Source organism: Tetrao urogallus (assembly GCF_951394365.1).
Source record: "Tetrao urogallus genome assembly, chromosome: 4".
Taxonomy (NCBI): Eukaryota; Metazoa; Chordata; class Aves; order Galliformes; family Phasianidae; genus Tetrao; species Tetrao urogallus.
In genome coordinates this window covers 40981117-40997902 of record NC_136817.1, presented here as the reverse complement: position 1 = coordinate 40997902, position 16786 = coordinate 40981117, and the positions used below count along the sequence as shown (strand labels likewise).

At 39.6% G+C, this 16786-nt stretch overlaps 1 protein-coding gene across 2 annotated transcripts in view; it reads right to left on the bottom strand.

The window, feature by feature from the left end:
• NFKB1 (nuclear factor kappa B subunit 1) overlaps nt 1-16786 on the bottom strand; it is a gene marked incomplete at both ends in the record, with an annotated part of 43237 nt that overhangs the window by 8801 nt on the left and 17650 nt on the right. For both annotated transcript variants that reach the window (XM_079534962.1, XM_079534961.1), the window contains 10 exons: nt 476-617; nt 2834-3028; nt 3913-4002; nt 5216-5338; nt 7970-8108; nt 8656-8747; nt 10484-10588; nt 12477-12635; nt 13396-13559; nt 14721-14869. In XM_079534962.1, coding sequence (XP_079391088.1) covers nt 476-617; nt 2834-3028; nt 3913-4002; nt 5216-5338; nt 7970-8108; nt 8656-8747; nt 10484-10588; nt 12477-12635; nt 13396-13559; nt 14721-14869 — 1358 coding nt within the window. The remainder of the gene's footprint in view (nt 1-475; nt 618-2833; nt 3029-3912; nt 4003-5215; nt 5339-7969; nt 8109-8655; nt 8748-10483; nt 10589-12476; nt 12636-13395; nt 13560-14720; nt 14870-16786) is intronic.

Below are 16786 nucleotides of genomic sequence, written 5' to 3'. Positions count from 1 at the left end.
GTGTCCTTTGGTATCAGTAGGAGAAAAAGCAGCAAAGACCCTCGAGCTATTATTTCTACTTCTCCCAGAGCATCCACAACTTAAAATTCCCAATGAAGAGTTAGGGACTTGCATAGCATCAAAAGCAGGGCACTCTCCTGCAGCACAAAGCTGGTGATCTCCATCAACTGTGTTTCACGACAAATGCAGCAGTTCACACTCAGCACTGATCTGAAGTAAGAAAATGCAAACTCACAGCATCCTCCGCACACCCTCACACATTATTTCTGAGAGGCACTGCAGCAACCAACTTGGTGTGAGCAGCAAAAAATCACAACCATCCCTCTCCCAAGCAGCATAAAGGAGAACGATGTTTATTTGATTCGAGTGGTGCTGCAGTCCCCGATCAGCACCCACAGCAGATGGAATGCTAACTACGCTCTGCTGCCAAAGACTTCACTCTCCCATCACTGAGTCCTTGCCAGCACTGACTTACTTGTCTCCATTGTCATCCTGGACAGCAGTGAGGTGGCGCTGAACAGCTAGCAGCATCCTCACATCTCCAGTTACAGCATAATCAAAGAGAGCGTTGCAATGACGCTTGGCGAGCTGCATAGCCTTCTCCAGGAACAGACCATCTGCAACACAATTTTTTGTCTTTATTAGCTCAACTGCCTTCCCTGTAGCAGCACCTTTTGGCCACAGAAATAAGAAGTGCAAATCACCACACATTCATTACTTAATGATTCACTGACACGGGTTGTTAATTACACCTGAGAGGAAAGGACAGAGGGAATGAGTCTTTTGGAAGGAAAGCAAGGCACACGCTGAGCACTCGGGCAGCAGGAATCCTGAGAACAGCCCATCTCTGGAAGCTACCTGTGGTTTGAGTGGCACTGATAATTCATTAATGTGCACTTGTGTGCAGTGAAACAACAGAAGCAGAAACTTGAAACTGCTCAGATACAAGTGACAGGCAAAGCCTCCTGTCCACAGAACACTTAAAAGAACATCCCACATGGTTCTGACTGATTTAGACTGGAGCAAACTGAGGCACAAGAAGCCTAAGAGACCTAAGAAAAGTTGAGGGAACTGGGCTTGCTTAGCTTAGAGAAGGCTCCAGGGAGACTTCATCATGGCTTTCCAATACTTGAAGGGAGCATATGAACATGAGAGGGAATGGCTGTTTACAAGGGTGAATAGTGACAGGACAAGGGGGAATGGTCTTAAACTGAGACAGGGGAGGTTTAGGTTAGATATTAGAAGGAAGTTTTTCACACAGAGGGTGCTGACACACTGGAACAGGTTGCCCAAGGAGGTTATGGATGCCCCATCCCTGGAGGCATTCAAGGCCAGGCTGGATGTGGCTCTGGGCAGCCTGGACTGGTGGTTGGTGACCCTGCACATAGCAGGGAGTTGAAATGAGATGATCATTGTGGTTCTTTTCAACCCAGGCCATTCTATGATTCTATCAAATATTGTACAGAAACTCACACAGAAAATATGGCATAAATGCAGAGCTGTGTGTCCCTTCCCAGCCTGAACGAGGCACTCTCTTCAGCTTTACAGGGGTACTCGTAACCGAAGGAGGTCACTAGCTGCTCTGCCAACACTTTGTGGTTCTGTATCGGCAGAAACTAGCAAAAATGAAACAGATAAACTTGGAAACCACAGTCGTCATTCTGAGAAGCAGTATCACCTGAAACCAGCCTGTATTCTGTGCAAATTTAAGTTTCTATAAAAGGTTAGAAATCACTAATAGCAAACAGGTGAAATAGGTGATATAAGTTAAATTTCTATATGCCAAAGGCTAACCCAGCTATCCATGAAGTTTATAGTCTCTAGATCACTGTGGTTCCCAGACTACATGCATAGGCTGATGCATTTTTACTTGTTATTTACTTCTTAACACTAAATAATAGGATTCAATAGATGTTGTATTCAGGATATACATCCAACATAAAAAGGGTTAAGCCATTCTGTCTTTACTCATATAACATAAAAATCCAAAAAATTTGGAACACTGGACCTCTCTGGGTATTTTTTTTCCTCTGTGCTTGAAACATGTCTCTCTACTCCAATTGTTGATTTTTTAATCTGATGAGATTAAATGATGATGGTTACTCAAATCCTTTAAGAGTAGTTATTCACATTAAAAAAAACCCCACAACTACAGCACTTCCCCACGCAAAAAAATCTTGCTGCTTGAGAGAGGGCAATTTGTTTTGTGTACTTTATAACTGTACTGCTGAATCACTCCTACTGACTACTTCTGTCTTCCTCCCCTTTTGTTCACTGGTTGGTTGCACAAAAGGCTTTGCTACCCAAAAAATGTCATTTTCCTGTGTATTTGCTGCATGGAAACAGAAAGAGTTTACATTTTACATTCAAACCTTTAAGGCTACTTTGCATGCAATTTTACAGCAGAACTGTAGGGAAGGACTGCACAACAATCACACAGACCTTCTTTATCCATTAAAGCCTACCAAAAAATCAAAAGGTACTGAACTGTATACACGAATTGTATTCTGTGTATGGTCACTGTTTTCAGTGAACCTCATACAGGTTTATTATGAAGCAGCATTAAATGTGCCCAGCAGGCTCAGCCATCTCACCTCCTTGCAGAACCAGTTGCCCAGTGGCAGTATGAAGGTGTAGGATTATCCATCTACCAATCTATGTATGGGGAAGGATCTCAGATTCTAGAGAGCTGAACTTCTCTTGCTTCCTCAAAGAAAAATTATCATGTTTTCAAAACCGTAAGCAGACATTTATGGAATTATTATGGAGTTTCCCAGACTTAACACCAGCTTTGCCCTCTACCATAAATATGATCTACCTATTTTTTACTTACCCTGACAGCCACACTTCGCTTTGTTTCCTTCATCTTTGCAGCACAAAGAAGTATCCTCTTTCTCCTCATTATGACCAGAGGTTCTGCACTCATTCTTCTCCACACTTTCCACTTTCACATCGTGTTTCGTATTCCATTTGCCACATTGTTTATCAGAGCTCTCTTCATCTTTTTCAACTGTGCTATTTGACAGTTCTTCAAACAGAAATAAATACCATTAGTGTTCAATACTCCCACTTTTTTTTAATGAAAGTGATAAAGCTCAACCAGCAATAACTAAACCCTAAAAGAACTCAATATAAAAATTTCCTTTGGCATAGGGGTTATTTTTAAACACTCATAAATCATAACACTTACAGATACCAACTCACAGGGACAGATGAAGCAACATAACACACTCTGCAGTGATTATGTTTTCATCAGCCTCTGTTTTAAAGACAAACTTTTGCATATCTAAAACAGATAAACCCTCCTTCCAAAGAACATCAATCTGAGTCTGAAGCACTCCTAGGAAATCTACTGAAATTAATCAGATTTGTTTTCCCTGACAGCAAATTCATCCCTGAGACTTTGTAAATAACTACAGAATATTCAACAAGCAGACTGGAAATTATTTCACTGTTTGAGGAAGAGAGGACCATCGTTATTATTACTCAAATCTTTCCATAAACTCTTGTATTACTTCTTTTGACTACCGTGTAGTACCAGACTACAGCAACAAAAGAAGATGCCTTTTCTCTGGTTGAGTCCTTGGATCATCACTTCCAACAGCAAAAGGGCTGTTGCTCCAAACATGCACTGAGTGTATCAAGCACACTGTGGTAATTTGGTGACTGCTTCACAGAAGTTAGTGGTTAAAAAGAAGATTTAAGCTGGACTTTGAGGTAACTGAAAAGAAGCAGAGCAATGTAATATATGTCAACCTCCGAGTCACTGGAGGTTCCAGGAAAGGGACTGGCTTTAGGGGAAAAGCTCTCCCCACACAGCACACTCAGTTAAATCTGCATAACATCTGCTCATATTGTAGAAGATAGTCAAACTCAGTTCAACTGCAGCAAGAATTACATCTTCAGGGTTACCATGTTTCATTCCAGCATTGGACTTTGTTGTGCCAGGGTGGAAATGCATTCCTCCAAAAGCAGAGTAACCGTAAGAAGGATAACTGAACCCTACAGGTAGAAAAAAGATGAAGAATTAATAGAATGATACCCTAAAGCAATGAAAACACCATCTTGAAGAACACTGAGACTAAAGAATAGAAATATTATTTTCTACATATTTTGTGCTTCATAGAATCATAGAGTATCTTGAGTTGGAAGGGACCCAGTAAGTGTCCAATTCCAGGCTCCACAAAGGACCACACAAAAATCAGACCATATGTCCAAGAGCCTTGTCCAAATGCATCTTGAACTCTGTCAAGCTCGTTGCCATGACCACTTCCTTGGGGAGCCCATTCTGCTTCCTGACCACCCTTTCTGTGAAGAACCCTTTCCTAATATCCAACCTGCACTTCCTTTGTCACAGCTTCAGTTTGATTCTATCCTTTTAAATTAAGTTCTCCAGACTGAGGGTGCGCTCTGCCCCGTCCCTTCAAAAACACACAGAAGTTCTCTGTTCCCAGGACACGCGTACACATGTGATGTCACCACTATGCTGCATTATGATTTGAATCACTGTGGTTACAGAAGATTTGTATTCAGTTGTTATATTGTTGAAGTGTTGGTAGCAATGCATGTCACAATTTGACAATGGCTGCTTTTCCCCCTCCTTCAAAGAAGTGCTACAAAGGTATTGTGGCTCAGATGACATTTGCTGATCTACATCATTAATGCTCTGCTGCAAGAAAACAAAGCTCTGCTCTGATGATCCTGCATCTCAGATATGCTCTGGGTTCAACAGACAGAGCACAGCATGCAATTTAGTAACAAGTATCTCAAAGTTTTAATGATTCTTAGTGGTACCAGGGTTAATTAGCTAAATTCCACCTGTGGTTCCAGTAATGACTATGAATTTATTTAATTTTAGGCATATAAGACAGTAGTTAGCTGCCTCCTGAATTTCAGTGCCTTTGAAGCCCTAGGCAGTAACAAAGCTAAGGTATGATGGACCCCTAACCCAGACTCCAACTAGAAAGTAGTGTTTTCTGTGATTTAAAGCTTCAAAGAAGAAAAAAAACCTAAATCACCAGGAGCCACATAACCAAGCAGGATGGAAGAGGAGCTGACAAAGCATTTAGAAAACAAGGAGCAGCTTGACTGAAAGGAGTAACAGCAGTATAAGGCCAGGGTGGAATGAGTGGAATTCCTTGTATCATCATCAGAACAATTATCTGTGCCACAGGCACTGAGATCAGAACCTCTTTCCCCAGAGCCACCGTCTTACCAGAGCCAGCACCGCCGCCTCCTCCTCCAAACATGCCACCGCCTCCTGCGCCGCTGCCTCCACCGTAGCCATCGGAGAAGTTTGGCATGAGCTTCTGCCGCTTCCTCTGCACTTCTTCTTTATCTGCGTGTCAGGTGAGAAAGGACAGAAAAAGGAGTCACTCTTACTAGAGCCCATACCCAGAAAAAGATGAGCGTATAGAAATTATTACTGAAGTACACTGGTTGGTAAGGGAAAACAAGGAGCGCTGTACAGAGTAAACCCATTTCGACCTCCAAAAAAAACAGTTTGTACATAATGGAGCAGTGAGAATTCCTGTGAGAAAAAAGTTAGTGCCACGGCCCAGTCTGCTGACAGCATTTCTTGGGCTCACACGATCCCTTGTGTCAGATGTCTCATGCTTGGACAGGAAGGGACCCCATGCAGAAATGCTGAAAGAGACTCAGAGTTTCCATCAAAAGCAGCTCATGTACATAGAACTCTGGAAATCAGTGGTGCCAAAATTCTTCAATGTTTAATCTGAGTCATAAATCAGAACAAGTGCCTTGAACTGAATACTTGTTCAAGAACATCCTCCTTTAGAGAATATAAGCACAGATTTCTCTACTAAGCAAATCTACTTCAGAAATAGACCCTTCTCAAAGAGTCAGCAAAATCACAAGGCACTGAGCCCCAACAGCACACAGCATCAGCAGAACTCTTTAAACTTCTGTCAAAGTGTAAGGATGGTGAGAAGTGTTGAAAACAACATTGCTTGAAAATTTGCTTAAATTAATAGAAAGGACAACAGAATAAAGAGCTTATTTTCAGACAGGACCTAATAGTGTCAGACCATGTGGGGCAGCAGCTGACAAAAAGACTCATTATTTTATCATCTAAGTAAAAAATATTCTTATCCTGCCCAGGACAGCAAAACACAAAGATTTAGAATCACAGAATCCTTAAAATTGGAAGGGACCTTTAAAGGTCATCCACTGCAATGAACAGAGACATGCACAGCTAAGTCAGATTGCTTAGAGCCTGGTCCAGCCTGGTCTTGAATGTCTCCAGGGCAGGGCTTCCACCACATCTCTGGGCAACCCGTTCCAGTGCCTCATTACCCTCACTGTAGAAAACTTTTTAGAAGAAATATCCCAGGAATTGGGGAAAGTGAAAAGGTCATGACAAGAAGATCTGCCAGAAGGATACAAACATTACAAAGGTTGCAATCTGATTTAAAAAAACTTGAGAAAAGAACAAATGAGACGATCTTCAATAAATGATCAAGTAGTTTTCTACAGATGTAGGACAAAAAGAAATTACATGCACAGTCACGTCAGTCAGTGCATTGAACTGGATAGCTGAATGCATGGAATAGGATACTGAAAAGCAAAAATGCATTATTTCCTTGTGTACATGATCTAGAAGTATGTAAGCACGTCCCAGGCGTACTCATAAATACACACTGATAAAGAGAGAAAGTGCTAGATAGCAATCTAGTCAGAAAAAAAAATCCACATACACATCTAAGCTCATATGAACACTTGTAACAGGGAAAAATAGTCCCCAAATGGTAATTTTATGATTAGGTTATGTAGGGCATTCAAAAACGCGCACAATGTTGAATAAACTTTACTCCTTCAAGAGTCTCAAAGAAGTTTGCTCCTCAGCTGGCAGTTTTGCTCTGTAGTTGTACACTTTTTTTTCTGTAAGACTTGGGTAAGAGATTCCTTAATCATTAGTGACACAAAGTGCTCTAGTAGCTCTGCAAGTTCCTGAAAAAGAATGCCTTCTGTTCTTTTGAAGTGTAAAACAGATTCACTTGTACAATAACCCCCCTCCCATCTCCTCAGTTGTCCTTAGTCCATTAGCACTGACGCACTGATATTTCAGATTATTTATTTCACCCCAGTCCATGTTAGGCACTGCATACTTGCAAGATGAGGGTTTCACAGCATAAACTGAAGGCAGGTTAACTGTTCAGCAAAAGACTGCTGTCTCGGTGCAAGAAAACACTAGTTCCAACTTGGACCTCAAGTTTCTTCATTGTCTTTAACATTAGTATTTAAAAACACGATTGTTGCCGGCATTCACATCAAACTCAGCTGAAACACAGAAGGCTTTAAATGGTACAGACTTGCTAGTTAGACTTCACTAGCACTAACTTCACTATCTGCTGACAACCTGACAACTCAAGAAGTGGGCCTGATGCCAACCGTTCTATTTCAGCCATTTAACTAACACTTTACCATAAGAGGTTGAAACAGTACTTTGCCTACTCTCACACCAAGTGCCTTACCTCATTTAACTAGTATGAGTGATGGGAAAGAAAATTCAAGACCATCATAGAAATCGCTAGGTGTAACGATGAAAGGCGAGAACTGCAAAATAAGTACTTTTTTCACCAGGTAACCAGTCTTTAGTTTAAGTTTTATCTGAAAGTGCTGACCATAAAATGTCCTCAGATATCATTCTGCAGAAACTCAGAGGAAGAGGGTGCCACCTACTGCATGGAGAGGTATGTGTGCATATAGGAAACTCGGTAGGAAAACACAGATTTACTGCTTAACAATCCACCAAAAAAAAAATAAAATACCAAACCTATTACAGAGCCAACAGTTTTCATGTTAGCTCTGCACAAAACAAAAAGGCAAACATCCTGTTTTCTAAAAATAACAACTACAGAAAGTCCTTTACCCTACCTGCCCCATCTTATTAAAAGTATTCCTAGGGACCCTGCAGTTTCTGGTATATAAAATGGGCTTAATAAATTACCTTTGATTTCTGGATAGTAGAGAAAAGGCTTTGGTTCACTCGTTTCTAGATCAGATTTCCGACGTAGTTGTACAAATACAGATGCTGGCTTTGTGATATTGACATCTCGATACTTGGGTGTTTTGAACACAATAGCAAACTGTGAGGGAAGCAAAGATAAAGCACATCTGTCACAGACCATGTTTTTTGGTTATATCTGTGTTATTTTTGTAGGAGCTGGTTCATTACCAGGGAGCAGAAGACTGCTACAACAAACTTCTACTTTAACTTCAGCTGTACTTTTGAGTTAGAGTCCTAAAGCCTTCTGTGAAAAGCAAAACTGCCACATATGCCACGTACATCACTATTGCATTACTTCTCTCTCCATCAATGAGCATCTGCTCTGAGGTTTTCTCAGTGCCTGCGTAGGAAGCTTACAGAGTTCTCTATATATCCTATCCAAACTTATAGTGGTGTATCTTTAAAGCAAGGGATCTCTCTCTCCTTATTTCCTGATGCTGTATTCTTACCATAGATCTTAAAATAATGGCTAGGATTGCAAAATTATTAGGCAATTAACAAGTAACAGAAACTGAAGAGGTTAGTATGGGATACGGAGGTTTCCACCTGATTTTCTAGTTGTAATATAACCCTATTTTCCTGAGATCAGAAAACCATTAATAAATGGCAAATGCTCCATTACTTACTTGTCTATGTACATCTGTAGGAGAAAAGTCTCCAAAGCCCTCCCACATACCACCATTCTCATCCTCTTCGTAGAAACGTATTTGAATATCATCTGCAAAGAGTCAAAGAAATAATAACTTTGGGATGTTCATGCATCTATTTACCTTTGGTTAAGTTTATTCCAGCTAAAAATTAACATGGTTACTTTTTAGCTGAGTAATAATTGTATGTAAATAATACATGAATCATCATTATCCAAGTTAAGAAAACACCACAGATAAGCCATTTTCTACATCAATTTTAGATCAGCCTGATTCTAATAACTTCACTGAAGCTGTTGTCTGTTTACTGCACAGTAAGGAGTGAGGTTCACTACCTCTTCCTATTCTGGAGCAAGAAAACATTCCAGAGGAGCTTTATTTGAAACAAGTGAGCAGGGAGGGGAGAACTTGAAATGCGAATGTAGAAACCACCCTCTCTCCTCCAGAAGTTTCAGTTCAAAAAACTGTTGCAAAACCTGAAGTGCCACAGTTCAAGTTCCGCTCACTGTTGGCAAAGAGCCACTTTAGAGCTCAGAGATGGCAGCAGTTTGAGTGAGCAGCACGTCAGCAGCGATCCCTCACCCTCCAGACACAGCACAGCCACACCACAAACATGGCTTCTGCTCCTCTGAACAACCTTTCTTGCCTTCTTTTGGTTTATTCATTTATATATATTCTAGGAGAGGCTGGGAAATATGACAGCAGCGTATTCCTTCCCCAGCACTTCTGACCAGAAGAAATTACAGAAAAGCCTGTTTTCTTTTAGGGTGACTGAGGACTGCTTGCTCTGATCCAGCAGCTGCTAGTCTCAAGATGGTGAACCACCACTTCCACTCCTGCTGTCCTGTGTGCTCAAGTTCCTCCAGAGAGAAGGTTTCTGAGAGCCATGAGGTCAGGGGAAACCCCACTCAGGCTGAGGGGAAACCCCACCTCGGGGCTTCCACTGAGTCAGGCTTTTATTTATTTATTTTGTGTGCATGAGTTAAGATTCATGTAAGTCCTCCTGAAAGCAGAGGGTATATACACTACTGAAGGAAAATGTTTTTTCAAAGCTCCCAAAGCACTCCCTCTTTCCTGTGTAAGCGGTAGAAGAACGTGGCAAAGAAACGAGGTAGAAAAGGACAGCCTTTTAACAACAAGGGCAGAGACTCATTCCAGACAAGTGAGAACTAGGCACTCCCGTCATCCAGTCTGCACCAGGGAGTCCCTGGCATAGCTGAAAAATGCAAAGGATTTACCCCACTCCTATTTTTTTTTCTTTTTAGTTTAACCCAAATACTGCAAACCATTATTTTCCCATCAAATAACAAAGCAACCAAATCCATACTCAACAGTCCTATCCTAATACGCTCATAGCATGAGCAGAGCCTGCGAAAATTCAGTTGAAACCAAGTGATCTCTACTATATATACATAAGAATTAAGCTACTAGCAACAGCACTGAACACACTCAGTTCCCATTGGTGGTTAATACAGAAGATTCATAATTACCCTTTACAGTCAGAAACTTAATAATCATCAGAAACTTTAGAATAATTCAGAGCAGGTGTTAATGGAATCAAAGATCACCCAGAACCTATTACCCATGAAAAACAGAACACAGGCAAGGGCAGAAATCTGAGAAGAACAAAGTTGGTCTCTGAGGAGGCAACACGAGTTCAATTTAGTTTGCAAGACTATTTCCTGCTGGCCTGATTTCCAGAAAAGTAGAGCACTTATAAATCCTGCTGCGCTATCAGAACAGGAGAATAGCAAGACAGCGGTCAGATGAACATCCTGGGGTATCTTACATTACTCAGGACACTTACCTTTCTGAACCTTGTCACAGAGAAGGTAAATCTCTTCCCCTCCTGTTACACACCCTGCTGTTCTGTCCATTCTTACAATTTTTAAGTTGGAAGCATTGGGTGCTTCTATCGAAAGGAAAAGATTTTAAAAAACAATTATTTTCATAACAATTTTAGATTACAAAAAAATAAAAATACAGAAATGCAATAAAAGACAAGCCCCCAGTACAGACTACATAAATTTGTCTAAGTTTTTTAAAAGAATGAATCCATGATTTTTCATCTGAAAATCCTCTAGGTATCCTCTAGGCTTTGACTAAACCGTGAACTATAAAATAAGGCTCTGGCCATTCCAGCAAATTACCTCATTAAAATAATAGAGTGGTGAACTGCATCCTGCGTTAACAGTAACTTCATAAGAGGAGTGCATTATAAGTGAACATATTTTCCTTCCTATTTTCTTGGTGACAGGGCAGTGTTGAAAGCAGTTACCTTTATGTCATTAGTTTAATGTAACATGCAAAGCTTGCTCTGCTCTCTGGCTTACTGGAAAGCAACTTCAGTTCTGGACCAACACATCACACTGATCAAAAAGCTCACCTCTAAAGATTTAGCAGAGGTGTCAATGGATTACCTACTGGTCCTTGATACAACCATCACCTGATAATTAAAAGCAACTGTCATAGACGATTGTGCTACAACAAGTCGTGTCTGCTCTGTGGAAGGGACATGAATGGTTCAACAAAGGACATAACGAAAAAACAAGAGCCCCTAGAAAAATATTTTGGAATCAAACATGAATTCACCCACTACATCAGGCTACCCAGTGCCCCAACCAACCTGGCCTTGAAAACCTCCAGAGACAAGGCATCCGCAAGTTCTCTGGCCAACCTGTAATAGTGCCTCACCACACTCTGAGTAAACAATTTCCTCCTAGCAACCAATATAGATCTCTCTTTTAGTTCAAAACCATTCCACCCTGTCCTGTCACCATCAGATCATGTAACGTCACCCTCCATCTTTTGCTATTCTGCCTCTGTTGTTTCTTTGCCCTTCTCTTCCTCTTTGCTTTAGCAATACTCTCTATCATCACGCACTTTAGACTAAGATAACAAATGGAATCTGCCATGGTTATTACCAAAGCTCAATATTCCTTAAATACACTATTAGTTAAATCACTTCAGCTTGCAGATGAAAAGACCATTTTCTCATTCAGAAAACAAGGGACATGTATGCTACAAGAATAATAGACATATGGGCACTACATTCTCCAACTGACAGCAAGCAACAGACTACAGCAGCTTTAGAACAGCTGCATTTAACACCTTCTCATTTAAACTTAGTCCTTAGAAAGTGATGACGTACATATGACTGTTGCACCAAGAAAAAAAGGTACTTTTTCTGACTCATTACAGAATAATTACCAGGAACATGGCAACCCACAGCTACGAGGAAATCTCAAGCAGCAGAAAGGGTTCAGGTAAAACCACTAACTATTATCCAAAAGCACAAGCACAGAGTGAAAACATTCACTGAGAAAAGCTACAAATAGAGAGACATGATACAAGTATAAAAATACTAACAGGTCCAGAGTAAATGGATGAAAACTTCTGGTTATGCTAGTGTCACAAAACAAGGACAAGCAGATGCCCAGCAAAATGAAAAGCGTGTAAGTCTCAATAAAGACTGAAACACATTTTTCCTCACATCTTGTGTGACAAGGATTTGCCATAGAAAGCAACTTAAGACAAGTCTGCAAAATTCAAACACGTTATAAAAAGAATTTACAGTATTCTCTTAACACAGGTGGCAGGATTAAACATGCTAACAGCCAAATAAGATCGCGCTTTAGGGCTTACATCAGCATCTATTAAGAACAGAATGACAGCACATGTATGTGGACAGACAGGGGGCCAATTATCTCTGGGCTACCTAAGTACAGCAATACCAGCATTCTTGTATGTACAGAGATGTGCCTCACACTGAGACAGTAATTAATGTCAAATATACTCACTGCTGTCATATATTGCATCCGATATAACAGGATCAAGCCTCCGTGTGAAACCACCATTACTGTCAGGAAGAAAGGCTGTAAACATAAGACGCACCACACTGAGATCCATTTCTTTTGTCTGCTGAACTGCTGCCTGGCGAATAATTTCTCTTTCTCGTTCTGGAACCAATAAATTAGCACAGTCAAATTAGCACAAGGTGGGGAGACTGAGCATTTTTCAAACATTACTATCGATAGGCACCAAGAGCAACTTATTTTTCACTTAGTACCCATCAGTTCCCATCTTTCTGTTCATAGAGGAGAAGCTATTTACAATATACTGCATTCAATTTGAAGTTTGTGAGCCATATGTTATTTAAGATAAGGTATATACTTAAGAGACACAAAGACTCTTTTCTGCTCTCTGTTCATAAAGGTTGTGAAAAGGATGGACTCTGCCTCTAATGAAATTTGAATGTCTATCACCAGTGATAAAGAAAAGGCCAGCCCCTCGATACAGCTCCTGAAAGCAATACAGACCCGAACTTTAACAGGGATGTGGGTAGAGTGCAGATGAATGAAGAAAGGTATTCTCAAACAAGGTCCCCACAGTTAAAGATACCATGTCTCACAGCAGTAACACAAAATGACTATTTATCACTCAACTAAATAGGATAAGAACAGTGAAACACAAGTGCAGAGGTGAGTACAGGTAGCTACGGAAGAAGTTGCTCCATTCTCATTCACAGCAAAAGACTTTCTGATTCCCTAAAACACAGCAGTAATATACAACCTCTTATTGCATAGCCATAAGCTGTTTTCCTACTCAGGGTCTTTTTCTGGGTAAAAATTTGCATTTTCAGAAGCTAAGCCATTTTCTTTTTTCTTTCTTTTTTTCTTTCTAAAAACCTATTAAAATCAGATCATTGTTTCCACATACCAGTTAGCTGTCTGTCTCCACACCCTTCTGCTTGCAGATAGCTAAGTTCAGGATGCACCAAGAGTCCTGGGTTGTATCCTTTTTTGCAGGCATCGATCATGCGCGTTTCCAGAGTTTCAAACACTTTCTTCTTCGTGACATGAAGAATTCCAAGGTTTGCAAACCTGCCGAATGTTGATTAATTGATTTTGTGATGCTTTAGGCAAACCTGCAGCAGGCAGTCGTTCTCTTATCCGGAGGAAGCATTTCCAATGAACTCCAGCGTGACAATTTCAGCCAAGCTTAAAAAGCATGTCAAATGCACACCATCATATGGCAGCGATCAGATGGGTGCACAGGATTTTCCCATGGCACAGGAAGTAACCTTTAAGTTTTCAGGCTTACAGTGCGGAAGCAATTTATAAAACATTTCAAAATTTAACTGTCACACTTTGTTTGAGCTGTCATTAATACGTAATTGTACACCTACTGCGAAAGCAATCTATCAGAAAAGGTTTGGTCAGATCAAATTGATCTGGAGAGCAAGCTAAAAAGCTAAAAGCAGAGTACATTTTTCAAAGAAAATGGTTGAAGCCAGGTTCTGGACATTCAGCAAGACACTTCGGGTATCTGTTAGAATGACAATATCTGTAATACAAGATGTGCTTTAGTAAAAGTCCCCTGGCACATTCAAAAATCAATTAGATCTGGAAGTATGAAATCAAGACAATAACTCAATTTTGGGTCAATTGAGGATAGGAAAGCTATTTCTAAACATCTGATGAAAAACAAGACAGGTTAGGAAATGAGCCAAACTTTTCAAGATGAAAAGGAGCATTTCAAATAAAGTTATTTAAATTGCTGTGCTTGGTAAAGTCAGCACACTGGGCTTGGACATCAAAAGTTACAGTTTAAAAGAATCTCTCTTTCCCAACCTTCTCAGCTTTTTAAACTACTTCTTTACCAACAAAGACATTCTTGAGATCACAGAAGTAAAACTCACAGCCAGCATGAAACCTGATCTAAGACTGAAAACGTAGACAGGAGCCTGAGTTGCATTTACTGATATAAACAATTACTCCTTTAAATTAAACAAGAACAGACCAACTACAACTTCACTATAATCTTATTGCTTTAAACTTAAGAAGTTTGACTCATTTAGTATTTTCATGTTTATACCTGTCGTGCCTTAATTTCAAATTTACTAACCTCACTTTCTTAAAGCTTTTCTCTTCACTGTATTTCTACAGCAGGTTTCAGCAAAGGTGAAACACTGATCAGAACTGTGACAAAAATCGATTCTCTCCCTCTTGGCTAAACGTAACAAATACATTTGACAGACTTACCCAACAACCATGTCTTTCGGTCCTGCATTGACTGTGCACACTCCATCTTCACAAAATTTACCCACCAAGCTGTGAGCGTGTAAGTGGACGTATTTCCCATTAGTAACTAACTGGACGATTACTTTTGCAGGTCCAACATAGTTGCAAATCTGTAAATAAATGTAAAACTGATGTTTTTAAAAATAGAACAAACAGTAATTCCAGTGGAATATTCTGTCAGCTAAGTACAATCAAGCTTGCTTAGGAGAAATGTGTTTTTACTCACGAGAAAAACTAACTGTATCAGGTCATCACAAAAAAAAAAAGCCAATGATTCATTTGTAATTACAATTGATACACAAATGGCAGAAGTAGTGACAGAAAAAGTAAAGAAGTAAAACAAACATAAGGAAAGGCAATCTCCTGTTTCCCATATCACTGTTATTAGCTTTATATTCTGGCTAGTTATACCACATTGCTCTACATAAACTTAACTTAGTACATTAAATTCACATTAGACATTGTTACATGTTAAGAATCGCATTAAAAATGCATCTATTCAACAAAATATCTGCTTTTTTTTGCCAAACTCAAAAATGTTTTCAAATAATTGTAAATATTATGATCACTTTAAAGCACTTTGCTCTCATTACAATGATCACTCAGGTAGAGATTTTGAAGTGGAAGAATTCTGTATTCAAAGGTATTTTGTTAGATCACAAGTGACATCAATGCATAAACCAGCCCAGTAAATACTTCTGTAAGTGTAGGTGAGGATATACACTAAAACACCATCTAAGGTTTTATAGGACTGCATTTAGGATTATCTGGATGCCTTCATAGCACTCTGGAGCACTAGAAAGCTTCCTGCCCCCTCCATCAGAACTCCTGGTCACCATACATTCTCAATGGTTTTTAAAATTGTGATGTCAAGTAATGTTAAAAATATATACATATATCTCTAAAATTACCAACAAAGTACCATTTATTAATACCAGTTATTTGTTTTACATATTATTTAAAACATTATTTGTTCTCCTCATGGATAATATATTTCAACTCAGTTATCTGTTACGCATCATTTTCAAATTATAACAAATATAAAATTATCTTGATTTAAAAAAAAGCAAACATTACCTTCCCTTCCAATTCACTTAATTAACCCTTTTATCAATGTTGGTTTTTTCCCTCCTCCTCTAAGGTTTCTTCTGATTTGCCTGAGGAAAAGTTCTTTGTATTACAGCAGCTTATAGATCTAATCAACCAAGGTATTAAAGGATCATGATGAACATTAAAGTGATGAATCAGTGATGAACTGAACACTTAAGGTTATACTGTTGATAAAACGCTGATAACCGGGGATTGCCACAACTTCACCACATTATAAGTCCTGCTAGCCTCCTTCACTCCATTTAACCCCTCTCTTGAATCCATTCCATCACAGCTGAAACACTCTGCATAACGTGCGTCTTCAACGCCTTCCAATTTGCTGCTAACAATAAAAAACCCCAAAGTATGAAAAAGCTGTTCCAGGAGAAACAGGTGTGAAAAAGTCTTCTCACTACTCATTGCTTGTGAGATAACCATATAAAACTGTAGTCATGAGTATTTTACAAGTGGTGCTTTCTAAAATATGAAACATGGGGGAACTCGTGCTTCTGTCTGTTCCCAAACTGTAATCGCTCCTGGACTGAAACAATACAAACATGCAGAATAATCATTGCTTTGTCATTTCTATCATTCTCAGCAGTGAGAAAATGCAGGAATCTGTGTAACATTCATAAAATGAACTGAAAATATAAACATTATATTTTGTGCTAAATGTCACCTTCATTACTACAGCTAGGTTTTCAAAAATACTTTCTTTTCATCCCTAAGAAAGGCCTTCCCTGCTAGAAAGTTCCGAGCACATCTACAGTGTTATATTCATTATGAGTAACATGCATGCTCTTGTGTCACTTCAGTAAAGTTCAAGACAACCCTTCATCAGCTGTAGAAACCACAGTGAAACTTTAGGTAGGACTGGTGCACGGCAAGGACTTTCCAGCCCCTGAAAGCAGAACATATAGCTGCAGTGGTAACCAGAT